This window comes from Polychytrium aggregatum (assembly GCF_025602895.1).
Source record: "Polychytrium aggregatum strain JEL109 chromosome Unknown BJ171scaffold_50, whole genome shotgun sequence".
Lineage (NCBI taxonomy): Eukaryota > Fungi > Chytridiomycota > Chytridiomycetes > Polychytriales > Polychytrium > Polychytrium aggregatum.
Genome location: NW_026516252.1, coordinates 259,237 through 272,778, shown reverse-complemented (window position 1 = coordinate 272,778; position 13,542 = coordinate 259,237). Strand labels below are relative to the sequence as shown.

General features: G+C 58.2%; 4 protein-coding genes across 4 annotated transcripts; all 4 read right to left on the bottom strand.

Annotated features, from left to right (window-relative positions):
- Positions 1-520: 520 nt before the first annotated feature.
- Positions 521-1,298, bottom strand: BJ171DRAFT_241096 (uncharacterized protein; the record flags this gene model as incomplete). The annotated part of the gene is made up of 1 exon (XM_053106638.1): positions 521-1,298. A coding segment is annotated over one exon (471 nt), but the record flags the coding sequence as incomplete, so codon positions are not given.
- Positions 1,299-2,453: 1,155 nt separating this feature from the next.
- BJ171DRAFT_241045 (uncharacterized protein) lies at positions 2,454-7,181 on the bottom strand. Its single transcript, XM_053106637.1, has 15 exons — positions 6,892-7,181; positions 6,590-6,693; positions 6,278-6,325; positions 6,108-6,177; positions 5,683-5,819; positions 5,461-5,532; positions 5,002-5,331; positions 4,775-4,855; positions 4,613-4,669; positions 4,212-4,467; positions 3,805-3,960; positions 3,404-3,587; positions 3,292-3,320; positions 2,918-3,117; positions 2,454-2,816 (listed from the first exon to the last, which is right to left on the bottom strand). Exons 1-15 carry the CDS (start codon positions 7,007-7,009, stop codon positions 2,682-2,684), a joined length of 1,977 nt encoding a protein of 658 aa, XP_052962807.1. The 5' UTR covers positions 7,010-7,181; the 3' UTR covers positions 2,454-2,681.
- Positions 7,182-7,625: 444 nt separating this feature from the next.
- Positions 7,626-12,991, bottom strand: BJ171DRAFT_522877 (uncharacterized protein). Its single transcript, XM_053112521.1, has 9 exons — positions 12,080-12,991; positions 11,744-11,844; positions 11,421-11,510; positions 11,261-11,285; positions 10,889-11,089; positions 10,672-10,744; positions 10,349-10,488; positions 10,166-10,251; positions 7,626-9,993 (listed from the first exon to the last, which is right to left on the bottom strand). Exons 1-9 carry the CDS (start codon positions 12,508-12,510, stop codon positions 7,919-7,921), a joined length of 3,222 nt encoding a protein of 1,073 aa, XP_052962806.1. The 5' UTR covers positions 12,511-12,991; the 3' UTR covers positions 7,626-7,918.
- BJ171DRAFT_241014 (uncharacterized protein) lies at positions 12,329-13,443 on the bottom strand. Its single transcript, XM_053106636.1, has 2 exons — positions 13,094-13,443; positions 12,329-12,988 (listed from the first exon to the last, which is right to left on the bottom strand). Exons 1-2 carry the CDS (start codon positions 13,279-13,281, stop codon positions 12,514-12,516), a joined length of 663 nt encoding a protein of 220 aa, XP_052962805.1. The 5' UTR covers positions 13,282-13,443; the 3' UTR covers positions 12,329-12,513.
- Positions 13,444-13,542: the final 99 nt, after the last annotated feature.

The following is a 13,542-nucleotide window of genomic DNA, read 5'->3' as shown; positions in this document are numbered from 1 at the left end:
AGAAACAAGTGCAAAGGCGAAAATAGGATAGCGGGAGGGGGTCGGACGCTCCGGCGACTGAAGCCAGGAAACGGAGGGATCAAGAAGTGCATCAAGAAGCATGCAGGCGAACGAGGAAGCATGAGGAAAGGGGGGGGGAGCGAGCGAGTGCAAAAATAAAGGCCGTGCAAAGGCGCAACGGGGAGCAGGAAACGACAGAGAAAATGGCTGCATGGGAATAGATAGGGATGAGATAGCGAGAAGCGAAACAAGGAGGGGATAGACGCCTGGCGATCGAGGAGCGACGATACAGGCAGGAATGGCAGAGAAGGCCGCTGTACTTTGTGACAAGCGGCTGAGGGAAGGGAGCAGAGCGAGAAATGGTCCAAAAGAATCAAGGCACTACAATTGTGGCAAACTGTAGAGAGGGAGGTTCGTCCGGTATTTTGAGCTGAGAATCATGTCAATCACAGTGGTAGCGATGGCTGGCGCAACGGTGGGATCCTGGCAAGGGTGACAGGCGGAGAGTTGAGTCGAGGGGAAGGGTTGTGATGGCAAATACGAATGGAGATGACGAGTGCCGAGAGCGGGGTAATCGCAGCCACAGCACAGACGGAAAGCGGTCTGTCGTAGAGGAGGGAAGGAGTGGTTAGGCGGCCGAGGTGCTGTCCTCGAGGCTCTGGCTTGACAGCGACTCGATCAGGGAAGACACCGAGAGTCCGGGATAGTGATTCGCGTTGACCGGGGTTGGGGGAGGCGGCGGAGGCAGGACCGAGATGGGGGTATCGGGGCCGCCCGTCTTCAGCGAAGGGGACGGCGAGGGGGCATCGTCGATCGTGATTTTTGGGCTAGCAGTCTGATGGCGAGCAGCGAGGGCGTTGAGCTTGGCAATGACTTCGACCGAGTTGCTCTTGTGTAAGAGCGAGGAGGTATCGACGATGTATGAGGGTTTCGGTGCAACGGGATTCATTGTGGCGGATCTGGAGGCAGCGGCAACGGTAAGGCGGGAGGAATGAGAGATACGTGCTCGAGGTTGCCTGGAGAGAGTCCAAGGTTAAATCCGAGACAGAGTGGAGCAGGCTGGAGCCAGAACAACGATGGTCAGCGGGGAGAGCCGGGGTGGGGTGAGAACCGGGGTGGGAACCGGGGGGTGTGAAGCAAGATGGAATCCGATAGAGTTGAGGGATTGGCGGTGATGTACAGCCTGCCAGAGAAAAGCAGAGGCTGAGACGGGAGAGCAGGGGAAGCCGAGGAAGAGGAAGAGCAGGCCGGGTCGGCGGGCCGCAAGCAGCACGAGTCAAGACCGAGCAAGATGGAGGAGAAGGCGAATGGAGAGGGAAAAGCGACGCAAAAGGACGCAGACAAGCGAGCGGGGAGGACGGAAAGACGGGGAGCGAGATGGGGCGAGACGGGACGAGACGGGACGAGACGGGACGAGATCGAGGAACGAGATGGATCTGCGACGAGCGAGATGGATCTACGGTGACACCGACCGACGAGACCGACGAGACCGCCGAGACCGCCGAGCCCGAGACCGAGAGCCGCCTCGCACGGCGCCCCCCCAGAAAAGGAAAGCGTGTCCGCGAATGACAGCGAAGGCGGTGCTGTGCCTGTGGGCGCCCGTTGTTCCTGTGGCGATTGTGTGCGGCTGTACTTGTTCATGCAGGCGATTGTGGGTGCGAGCGACGGATTGCCTGAGAAGCGATCGCCCGTAAGTGATCACTTGTTGCTGATTGCGGCTGATTGCGGCTGTCTCTCGCTCCTTGCCTTCCTTGTGGGCGAACGATGGCGCCAGAGTGTGTTTGTGTCTGGGGCCATCGCACTGCTTGCCAGCGCTGTCGTCTGGCCATGGCGCCGGCAGCAAGCCGTCCTCTCGGCTGGGCTGCATCTCGCCATTTCTGCACTCCATTCGCAGGTGCCTGCTCGGGACTGCCGTCATGCCGTATCTTGAGAGCGCCGACCCATGCACCGATCCATCCGCCGATCCAAGCACGACCCAGGGGAACCACAATGCTCCTGCCGTCGCCGAGGCTCATGGTGCGTGCTCTGTCGCCATGTCCCACCGCCGGGCCCAGCCATGCGCCATCTCATGCGGCTCTGATTCGCAGGTCTTTCCCCACACTCCCGTCGCGGCCCAATCCATCTCCGTCCCGCTGTCTCGCTTCATCCACCTCCATCTCGTCCTCGCTGGTCCTCGCCATCGTTCCCAGCCAATCACTCCTGCCATGTGCGTTCTTGCGTCATGACCCCGGTTCGCCCCAGCCCAAACATGTCGCGCGGGGTCATGTCGTCCGCTTTCATGCCCCCCCCCTCGCCTCCATGCGGACGCTGGTGTCGTCTCGAATGCCATCATCGCCTGTGGAGGCCGCAGCTGCTTAATTGAAACCATTTCATTGGCTGCGTGAGGGGTGACAGCAGTATGTCGACAGAGCGAGCGACCCCCCCCCAAGTGTGCATATGTCAACGACACAGCGAGTCCGAAAGCCCAGGCGGAAGAAGACAGCCATCCATGGCGGAAGAGGCGTCGCGGCGGGCCATCATCTCGAGCAAACAGAGTCCCTCGTATCCGCTGGTCCTGACATCCGCGTTTGCAACGGCAAACCTGACTGCTCCTCCGAGCTGGCTCTGGCTGCATTTTCCCGTCCCCTCGCTGTCCGAACACGCCACTCTGCCTCTCTGGTGGCATTCGCTGCTCCGGCACTCTACTGTTGCAGCTCGGGAATGTTGTAGTAAAGCTTGAGGCTGTCTGGGTTGCTGAGGGTGCTGCTTGGGACAATCGTGGCGCCGTTGATGATTCGCTTGACTGCGACCTCGACCTTCTTGCCCGTGAGTGTGTACTGTAAATGTACCAAATCGTTTGCGGTGAGTCCGTCGCGGCTGCTGCATCCTTTCACCCCTCCCTGAAAATCGCGGTCCGTCATCGCAGCCACACCCTTACCGGAATATCCTGGGTCTCCAGAACAATCGCAGGGACATGGCGTGGCGAAAGCTGGGCGCGGATCTTGGCCTTGATGGCATTGACGATCTCGCTGTTGAATGCGTGACCCTCGGCCATCTTCAGGAACATGATCACTCGCTCATCGTCTTGGTACTTTTGGCCAACCACCAAACTATCCGACACCTGCGGGAAGGACTCGACTAACACCAACAGATGTTGGGAACACGCGCCCATGTCAGGTCTCGCTGAACATACTGGTTCGATCACACATTGTCCTGCATGGGCACATGTGGCTGTCGAACGAGAATCGGGGGTGCCCCCCCCCATCCACATTCGGTCCCGTCATCGCGGGCAACCACTGTTCAGAGACATACCAATGTTGTAGAGCTCGGCGCTACCAAATCTGTGGATCGGACGCAAGGTACAGGTCAGTGCGAGTCCAATCATCACAAACGGCCCGTCAACAGTGCTGGAGCTGGTACTTACCGGACGCCAGCTGGCTTCAGAGTTCCGTCGCTTCGGCCCAGCATGATCACACCGCCCGTCTTGGAGTTGATGTAGACAAAGTCGCCGTGGTGCCAGACGCCCTCAAACACGTCAAAGTAGGCGCCGCGGTACTTTTCGTGGTTGGGGTCGTTCCAAAATCCAACTGGCATGACGGGGAAGGGCTCTGCAGGAGGCAAGAGGAGGATACGAAGCCACGGGAATCAATAGACAGCCAGAAGACTTGCAGGGGGGGGGCGCGAGCGACTGGCTCGAAACGACCGGCTCGGAACGAATGCGGTGGATGCGTCGCTTAGTTCCGTCGTCCAGATTCAGCTCACGATCAAGTATGAACCGAATTCGGCGGCCGAGGCGATTGAACTAGAGGACAGCCGATGACTCACTTGTGCACACCAAATCGCCGGTTTCGTCGAGAACAGGCTTGCCGCTCTCGCTCCAAGCCTCGATTGCCATGCCGAGGCATCTGCACTGGATCTCGCCGCGATAAACCGGCCCGGCAGCGTTGTGGCCCGCAAAGAGCGAAACGATGTCGGTTCCACCTGGCAGTATCGGCAAGGAGACGTGACAGAGTGAGTCATCAGGATATGCAAACCACTGCTCGATAGGACCGGGATCAATCCCAGCATCCGCATCAGCCCAGCGTCAGCCCATCATGTCCGCTCCAGAATCCATGTTAAGATCGGGGTCAGGCAGGAGATGGACCTGCAGCCGCACCGCCCGCTACAGTTCTCACGGAGCTTGCTTTCGTCGCTTCCGCATCCACCGAGAAGTTGCTCTGTTGCATCCTCACCCGTGATCGAGCCCACAAGAACGTCTTCCTTGATATGGCGATAGATGAAATCGTAGCTCTCGGGCTTGAGCGGGGATCCCGTCGTGTAGATCGTCCGGAGGGTGGAGAGCCCAAAGTGCTCCCGGGGCTTGAAGCCGGCTTCCTCGAGTCCCTGGATGTACTTGGCCGAGGTGCCAAAGATGGTGACGCCGAGCTGCTCGCTGAGTCGCCAGAGCCGGTCGGTGGAGGGCTTGAAGGGGCTGCCGTCGTAACACACCTTGCAAGGGCAAAAGGCGTGCGGGGACCGGGCGAGTCAGTTCATACTTATGCCCAAAGCAAATCTGGATACCATAAACAGGCTTGGGCGACACATAAATGCCAACAACTCCGCCCTCTCGCAGCCGTGCACGGACGCAACTTACAATCGTGGATCCAGCGAGAAGTCCACCAACCAGCCAGTTCCACATCATCCACCCGGTCTGAAGCCGTCAACCAGACCGCGTCGAAAGTGTTAGTAAATCGCTGTGCCTTTGTTGTGGACGCCGTTGCCCTTCATCAAGGGACCGATGTGTCCGTCAACCTACGGTGGTGTAGTACAGCATGATGTCATTGCGACCCATCGAGCCGTGAATAATGTGCTCCTTCTTGTGCTGGATGAGTACGCCCTGTGGTGAGGTTCCAAAAGTACAGAGTCAGCCGAATGCAAAACAAAAGCATGGGCTTGGGCGATACAGATGCACCGCTCCGGCTGCCACAGCGCCACCGCAGCACCTGCCACAGCGCCTGCACCCGGACAGCATTCTGGGCTTACACCAGCGCCATGGACGATGCACTTTGGCTTCCCGGTCGTGCCGGAGCTGTAGAGAATAAAGAGGGGGTGATCAAAGGGCAGCTGCTCAAAGACGAGCGGGCCGTTGTCGGAGGTGCTCAGGAACTCGGCCAGGCTGGAGCTCTTGGGGATTCCAGAGAGATCAAAGGGCTGGTCCACAAACGGGAAGACGACGACCTTTTCGAGCGAGTCGAGACCATCCACAACGGCCTTGAGCTTCTCGAGATGGTCGTGCGTCTTGCCGTTGTACAGAACGGCATTGATCGAGAAGATGATCTTGGGCTGGATCTGGCTGAAGCGGTCGAGAATGCCCTGGAAACGGCGTTTGTTGTTGTCGTTGTTGTCCGAAACAAGATAAACTCAGTCAACACACAGCTTTAGCGAGTTGCAAGGTATCCTGTATCGATCGCCGTGGAGCAGGCGCTTCATCCAGCGACCTACCGTAACGCCAAAGTCGGGGGAGGCCGAAGACCAGATGGCGCCCAAGCTTGTCGCCGCGAGCATGCAAATGACCTGCGCAAGGAAGACAGCGGCATAATCTGCATCAGCGTCGGCCCTGCCATTGCCCTATGATTGCCCAGCACCCTGTGGACGAATACGAGGAACCGACCAGCCTTCGACATCTCGACCCTTGATGCGTACGCACGCATGCGCGATACATACCGTCTGAGGTGAGTTTGGAACGTATCCGGCAATGCGGTCGCCGGGGCGAACACCATGGGCTCGGAGAGCACCCGCGAGAACCCGCACACGCTCGTGGAGCTCGGCGTAGGTGATCTTCTCGATGGTGTCGCCCTCACCTAGTGACAGGCGGAATCAGTATAACACCATTTGTGAATACGAATCGTTCACCAGAGCGATGGAGAGAGGCGAATCGATAACGGATGAGAAAGAAGGGCGAACAAGAGCACCGACTTTGGCGTTGGAGACTTGAGACCCTCCTCCCCGATTGACCCTCTCGGGAGCGAATCGAAGCCACAGACCATCTCCGTTCTCCACTCCCACAAACTCGGACGACATGGACTCGATCACCTGCCATGTCGACGACCGAATCGTGTTGTCGCCGACGCTTCCGCGCACACACTCACCAGCGCCGATGATGGCAACGTGGTCGTCCTTGTAGGCAAGGATGTTCTCGGCATAGTTCAGGCGGGCATCCTGGATGGGTGGATGCCGATGATCGTAAGCCACATAGCAACGATACGATGGTGCGCTACTGAGGACCGGTGTGGGCGCTTTGCGGCGAGACTCGACCTACCAGAAACCACTTGGGAATCCTGTCCATGCGGACGCCGGGCTCGAGGACCTGCCATCGCCCCCCACCACCATTCGGGCCCAGCAAAGAAGATGATCGGATACATTAGAGGATTCTGTTGCGCTTGGTGCTTAGCGATGTATCCCATGATCCGAGCCAGTTGAGGAGCACGGACGAGGGGGCAGTCCCCAACGATTCTGTCTCCCCTGCTCGTTGCCCTGCCGAGTTGGATCCAAGCGCCGGTCGTGCCCCGCTATCGCCAATGTTGTGCAGCCTCGGTCGCTCCAACGATCGCCTCCGAGAGGGAATCCCTACCTGGGTGTATGGAACCGAGGCCTTGATGTTGGTGAAGATCCAGACTGATTCCCAAAAGTTCTCGATTTGATCGCTTGACCATTGCCACAGCTGGTCATAGGTGGCTGTTGGTGCGGGAAACCGAGGCGATGGAGTATGAGCACAGATTCCAAAGTGCAAGGATCAGATACGGCGTTGACACATGAAACGGGGGGGGGCCACAGGCAAGGACACATGGGCTTCGGTGAGAATAGACGATGCCCGTGCCGACCGGAGTTGCCGAGGGCCAATCTGCAGCACCGCTGGCCAGGACAGAGGCTCACCCAGGCTGAGGTTGTATCGCTTGTTGACAAAGTCTCGGAACTTGATGAGCTGGTTGTCCTCGAGGTTCTTGGGCGACCACATCAGGGTGGGCTGGACGTAATCACTCGGCGCGGACATTTCGACTGGACAGGGATGAACAGGGATGAACAGGGATGGACAGGGATGGACAGGACAGGGCTGGACAGAGCGGCAAACACAGCGATCGCAGCGGACGAAGAGCAGAGGAGGCAGGAGAGGAGGGAGAGGTGCCAGACTGGATATAAGGGGGCTGCTGTGTGCGGCTGGGGAGGGTGCGGAAGAGATGGGAAGATGTGGCCGCGCCTTGAGAAACGACGGGCCGTTCCCGCAACGGAATCGGCACGGAGCAACGCGATTGGCTGGCGCGGCTCTCGCGGCAGCGACTCTCGCTCGACTCTCGCTGCCGGACACAGTGCGTCTCGCCGCGCGCAGCCCTCGCCCGCATCTCCTCGCCCCAAACAGGCGGCTGGTGCGGCAGTGACAAGGCGCCACCAGCATCCGGCGGCTCGGGTGGTCGGAGTTGCAAGCGCAGCCGAGGCGCAAACAAGGCCGGGTGCTGGCTGGAATGCGCCGGCTGGGCAGGCTGGAATGTGTGGCGATGGTGTGGGTGCGTGGGAACTTGGGATGCCAGGGGCAGCAGCAGCAGCAGCACCGAGCATGCTCACAAATGCGCAGGGCGGCGAGCAAGTGTTCACCGTGCCCTCAGATCAAGGCGCCAGCTGAGTTTGCATGACCGATTGATTGTATTCTCGCAATCACCCCTTGTCAGCACCACGCACTCATGATCCGGGGCGCTGCATCGAGCAAGTACCACGGACTCGATGCACATCAGCGATCGATATGCTTGCATCCTGGTCCGCTGCTTTGGTTTCTTGCTGCACTCTGAGCTGCATTGAGTTGATTGTTCTAGACCGCCTTCCATTTCGTTGTCCTGCCCTGATGCTCGCTCTATTCGCCACAGCCCAGCGATCGGTCCATCGATCGGTCCATCGGTGGTCCGACTCCTATCTACTGAATCGAGTGATGCTTTGGCGACTCCGAGTACGGATACTCGTCACTCCACACATTGGCCGCGAGGTGATCACGGGGCTGGACAGAAGCTGCTTCGTCGATCTCGCAGTCGCTCAGTGCTCGACACACAATCTCGACCTCGTCGTCCTCGTCTCTGGTTGCGGGCGCGTCTCGATCGCCGCGGCCGCCTGGCACGACCAGTGTGCTTTCCATATCCTCGTCCTCCTGTCCAGACCCAGAGCCGGCTTCGCTGTCGAAAGGATCCTCATTGTCGTCGATGGACTCTTCATCCGAGCTGTTGCCGAGCTCGGAGAGATGCTCCCATGCGCGCTTCAGAGGTGCTTCGAAGCTGCCCTCCATCACGCTGCTGGGCAAGGCCGTGTTCATTTCTTCAAAGGCCAGGTAGTCCACGGCGAATCCCAGGATGGGATCGCACTCTGTCAGTGGGGCGACGTTGGATTGAATCAACTCGATAGTGTCGGCGAGGATATTGGCGACGTTGGCGCAGCCTAGAGTGCCGGTCGCCGTGCCCGCCGCCGTGCCCGCCGCCGTACCAGAGGCAGACGGCCTTCGCAGCTCCGCAAAGGAGTCGATCTCGGGGCTTGTGAGGAGGGCATCGCTCTCTTCAGCGAGCATAGGATCGTGCATCACGCACAGGCGGTCGCCGACCCTGTCAGCATCCTGCTCCACAACAGAGGAGTCGGCCGTTTCGTACACGCTTTCGCCGTCGTCCTCTTCGTCGCTGGTCTCCGGCACTTCCACAAGCAGCGAATATCCGGTTTGTTCGAGATCATCCATATCCGACATCAGCGGCACGTTGGCGTCGGTGTCCCCGGGTTTGGCCTGGATCCACTCCTCGAACTCTTCGGCCAGGCTGCGGTCGGCCGATCGCTGCTTCTTGGGCATTCTATAGGTGTACTCTGGCTGGGGCTTTGATTCGAACTGGCTGTCCACGGGCCACAGCGACTCTTCTACCATCCCGTCAGCTGGTTCATCAACTAGCTTCAGCTCGTCATCGACAGCAACTGGGTCGAGGACAACAGCAGAGTCTTGGGGCCCTTCTTTGAACCGTTCAGATCGGCTTGGCTGATGGTGCGCCGCGACGACGGCTTCCACTGCCGAGACTTTGGGGGCATTCTGGTCAGCGAACGAGTCTTCTGCACGGATAGCTGCTTCTTCGCACAAGACCGCATCGATTTCATCCATCAACTCGCGAGCACATTCCGCGTCATCGGCAGCAGTCTCGGCGGGCTTGAGAGTGACCGAGATATCGCTGCAGCCTGGGAGCGGAGCACCGACCGCCTCCGGCTCCGATACAACTTCACGGATCAGTACAGGCTCTTGCGAGCATACAGCCACTCCGGCGGGCATTCCACTGGACTGGATGCCTTCGGTGGGCTCGTCTTCACCGACATCCACGGGCCTTGGTGTCTCAAGGAGCGTAGCAGTGGCGGATGCAGCAGATTTCACGGGCATCTCGAGGATATCTCCGACAGTGGCCTCTGGAGTATCATCTGTGGCTTCGGCATAGATCTCCTCGATCAGGCTCTTGGCGAGAGGTGCTTCGCGCTGCCCGGACGACTCCAGCTCCAGCTCCAGCTCTAGTCTGGCCTGCTCTTGCTCGCACTCATGGATCTCTTCAATCAAGCTCTTGGCCGAAAGTGGGAACTGAAGGGTCTTGGGCTGATCGGGTCGCAGCTCGGACACTTTGCTCTGGGTCGCGATGTCTTCGTCATCCACGCCTTCTTTGTCCACATCGTCGTCATCAGCTAGCCCGTCAGCGCCAAGGCTCTGTCCGCGGACTGATATGTGTGCGCCCGATCGGATCGGAGCCGTGTTGCGGGACCCAATGCTGTATACAGGAGAGTCGAGCAGCGGCACGCCCTCAGTCTCAGCGGTCGATGTGCTTGGATCCTTGACAGCCGCGATCTGGGCCCGCTCCTCGGGAGTCTGAATCTTCTCCATCTGCTCATCGCGGAAGCGGGTGAGGCCGGCGCTGAAGGTGGGTTCCTTGTCGGGCCCGTACTTTGCGATTCGCTTCTTTCGACCTTCTTCTTGAATCTTTTCCAAAGCTGGGACGGGCAGGTTCATGAAGCACGGATGTTAGGAGGTATTCTCGCTGATACGGCGAGGATCCACCGATATCCACATGACAGACAACGGCGACTACATGTGCTCACGGGCTGAACAGATGGAGAGTAAGCAGAAGGGATACGTTGGGCTTTGAGGGCGAGGGACAAGTACCTTTGAGATTGCGATCGTGAGCATCCCGTTCCTCCTGCTGCTGCCGAACACGTTCCTGGCGCTCGGCCTCGAGCCCACCAACCATCCTACAAACGATATATACTCGGTCAGGACAATGTGCCGTCCTGCAGCCTTCTTCCACCCTCCCCCCCCCTATGCAACTCGGTCCAGCACGTCCCGTACCATGCTTCGGTCGCCAGCCGCTCCTTGTCGAAAACAGGGCGGTCGTCCAGATAGGTCAGCCCCTTGATCTTGCCAACCATATTTCTGCGGTAGTTTTCGATCTTGCGAATCGCCGGATTGCCCATGAAGTTGAGAACAGTCTTCAGAGCCGTCGCCGTGGACAAGAAAGTGACGCGATCGAATGAGAGATCCGATCCGATATCCCATCCGATATCCGAGATATACATAAATGCAAGTGTCAGAAACGGCCAGTTTGCAGCATACGCGAGATTGCCGGAGAGTGGAATAGCACAACGGTGACAGAGGCAATATTGACAGCGCACCAGGTTCGGCATCTGCTCAAAGATGTGGATGACGTCCGGGTTGTCGATTTTGTTTTGGGATAAATCCAGGATGCTGCAGAGGCAGAGCAGCGATGGTGCATAAGCTCGGGAGTTCAGGGTGCTCTCTGTGCCCTTGTCACTACCACTGCACTCTCTGCAATGTCTGCACGAGGTGTTCTTTCCGCTGCTACAGTCCCAGGTAATCGCTCTTCGGTACCAGATGGAGGGGCACTGCAGGAGGCCTTCGATGTCCTCGCAGGTTCTCAAAAGGTTGCTTGCGATTTGGAGGGTCTTCAGACTCACGAGTCCCTCGAGCCCCGAGATCTGTTTGATGATGTTGCTGGAGACATTCAACGTGTCGAGCAGCGACAGATGATCCACGTTCTCGATCTTCTCGATGCAGTTTTGTTGGAGGAACCTGTGTGGAGGGAACAAGCGGGTTCAAGATCACGAACGATGGCAGTGGCTAATGATATCAGATGGGTTCATACAGTTCCCCAGCGGAGCAAATGGCTGGATGCGGCGGCGACCACGGCTGGAAATGGGGCAGAGATCGACACGAGGCCAGAATATAGACTGAGCGACTTACAGGCATCGCAGCTCCGTGAGTGTGTCTACGACAATAGAGCGGACCGAGTTAGCGGGCAGGGCCACCAACTAGGCTGCCAGAGAATCGAGATATCATTGCGTTCGTCCGTCGAGCGTATCTTTGCAGAGTCACGACACAGCCCACCAGTGCCACTACTCACCGAGATTTTCGATCGTGCCAATGCCGTTGCCTTCGAGCCACAGCGATCGGACACCAACGTATTCTTCCAAGCTCTCGATCTTGGTGAACCCTGCACAAGTGTGTGTCCATTGGAGTGGCATTAGCTTCATGCGCGTGCCCCCTCCCTGGTGTGAAAGTCTGGTCGGCATTCTGTTGGATGCAGCTCATCACGATCACCCGTAACGGCCCAGAGGGCTGACCGTACCCTTCTTACACTTCTCTTCCCCGCTCTCTCATATTATTGCTGCGCGTACTCGCTCGATTCTCAGCAGCAAAGCGATTGCGCCAATGATCGTCCGCTACCTTTGAAATGGAGGTAGAGTCTGTCGTTGAGCTCAGGTGTCTGGTACAGCTTTTGCTCTCGGCAGAGCTGCTTCAGGTACCTTTGGGCCATCTTGGTGTTGCTGGGAAGGACACGACGATCGGTTGCCACAGCCAGAGATAAAGTCAGTGAAAATGAGCGTTGCGTGGACAAAGGGAAGGACGGGGCGGGTGCGGAAGCGAGAAAGTGCGCTCATCTCATCGGCTGTTAGGAGGAATCACGACGACCGGTAGAAGAGTGGTCCAACCGGACCCGGACGCAGACGACCAGGTACTCGCTGCAACGAATGCAATATCGCCGAGCGCGACGGAACTCACCCCTTCTCATCGTATTCACGAGCATCGCGTCGGCTCTGGGCCCAGGTCACTCGTCCGGCATTTAGCATTGCGGGCAAGGAATCGATCGATCCAGGAACGTGGAGGAGTGTCTGGCTTTGTCCTTGGTTCTCGATCCGATCGGGGTGAGAATGCCCAAGTCGACGTTGGCCGGCCCTCCCGTTGCTCAGGCAATCGGGCCATCGATCGGATCTGGCTCGTTGGCGGGCAATTTTGGCGCCAAAGCTGGTGCAGAAGCCGCTGCAGGGTCTCGTTGGATGTGGGAAGGCGCAATCCCGGTGCAGGGCTTTGGTATCTGGGTGGCAGAATACTGTGTGAGGAATGGGGCAATGGGAACTATCATCTCCTGGCCGAGACCATTGCGGCAGTGCGAGTGCCGATCGACGCTGTTCAGCCAAGCGAGAGATCAGCATCGCTCATTCCACACAATCCACGAGCCATCCGCATGTTGAGGTGTCCCGGTTCAATATGGGGCGCGATATCGACAGGGGCAGCAAGGAATGGACCAGGAAATAGGGGAGGCAGAGCCCGGGCAGGCCGGCAGCCACTCCATACTGCCGATGAGCGGGAAAGGCACAGTGCAGAATCCAGAATCTAGAAAAATATCTGTTCCTCCATATCCGGCAGTCACCAACAAGCATGGCGATGCGATGGAATTGCAAATATGAGAGCGATGTAAGGATCGACGAATAGTATCTGATATGAATTCCGGGATGAAAATCGCGGCCGAGGACTAGGGACACATAGGCTTTCTCCAGGAAGTGGTGCAGCGGGCCAGCGAGGAAGAAGAAACCGAGGGACGCGAAGGCGAATGTCGATACGAGGGACGAAGATACAGCGTTTCCAAAATGAAATGGGACACCCCGTTTTGAGCCATGACAGGGTTTTTTTCTGGAACACAATGTAAGAGCATCGGTAAGAGGCACAAGTCATAGAAGGGATGGCACCACGAAAGGCATCTGTTGGGATAGAGATCAATCGGATGTACTTGCATACCGAGTCAGACGGCGAGGAGAGAAAGCGATTCGGGCCGGGCGGATGCAGTGCAGAGGGGCAAAGAGGCAATCGAGACGAAAACGAAGACAAAGACGAAGCGAGACAAAGCAAAAATACAGAAGAGGGAGGAAACATGGGTCTAAAGAAGCGGTAGCGAAACGAGAGACGGCCTGGCGGCGACGAGGCATTTTAAGGAGGTGTCGAGGCAAGAGGAAAGCAGAAAGAATCTCCCCGAGATGGGGCTGAGGGTCAGGTCAGTCTATAGAACGCGGACGGCTTGGAGGCGCATTTGTCGTTTGCAGCGGGTGGGCGGGTCCATCATGCCTTGATGAAACGGAGAGGACCACAGGAGTCATTCAGTCCAGAGCCGAAAGCTTGAGAGTTCATCCACGGGCACGAGCAGTGCTGCTTTGGGCTGTCGCTGAGGCTGGAGGCCCACCGAGAGCAGC

Bases quoted from the DNA above. Each gene is read 5' to 3' on its own strand.
- BJ171DRAFT_241045 (XM_053106637.1), bottom strand. From the start codon at position 7,009: ATGTCCGCGCCGAGTGATTACGTCCAGCCCACCCTGATGTGGTCGCCC. The intron at 4,856-5,001 runs GTAAGCCCAGAA...ACCTCACCACAG, and splicing joins GCATCGTCCATGGCGCTGGT to GGCGTACTCATCCAGCACAA. The intron at 3,118-3,291 runs GTATGTCTCTGA...TGTTGGTGTTAG, and splicing joins CGCCGAGCTCTACAACATTG to TCGAGTCCTTCCCGCAGGTG.
- BJ171DRAFT_522877 (XM_053112521.1), bottom strand. From the start codon at position 12,510: ATGCTGATCTCTCGCTTGGCTGAACAGCGTCGATCGGCACTCGCACTG. The intron at 11,511-11,743 runs GTAGCGGACGAT...ACACTTGTGCAG, and splicing joins ACTCTACCTCCATTTCAAAG to GGTTCACCAAGATCGAGAGC. The intron at 11,286-11,420 runs GTGAGTAGTGGC...CTATTGTCGTAG, and splicing joins TGGCACGATCGAAAATCTCG to ACACACTCACGGAGCTGCGA.
- BJ171DRAFT_241014 (XM_053106636.1), bottom strand. From the start codon at position 13,281: ATGCCTCGTCGCCGCCAGGCCGTCTCTCGTTTCGCTACCGCTTCTTTA. The intron at 12,989-13,093 runs GTATGCAAGTAC...ATTGTGTTCCAG, and splicing joins TCTCCTCGCCGTCTGACTCG to AAAAAAACCCTGTCATGGCT.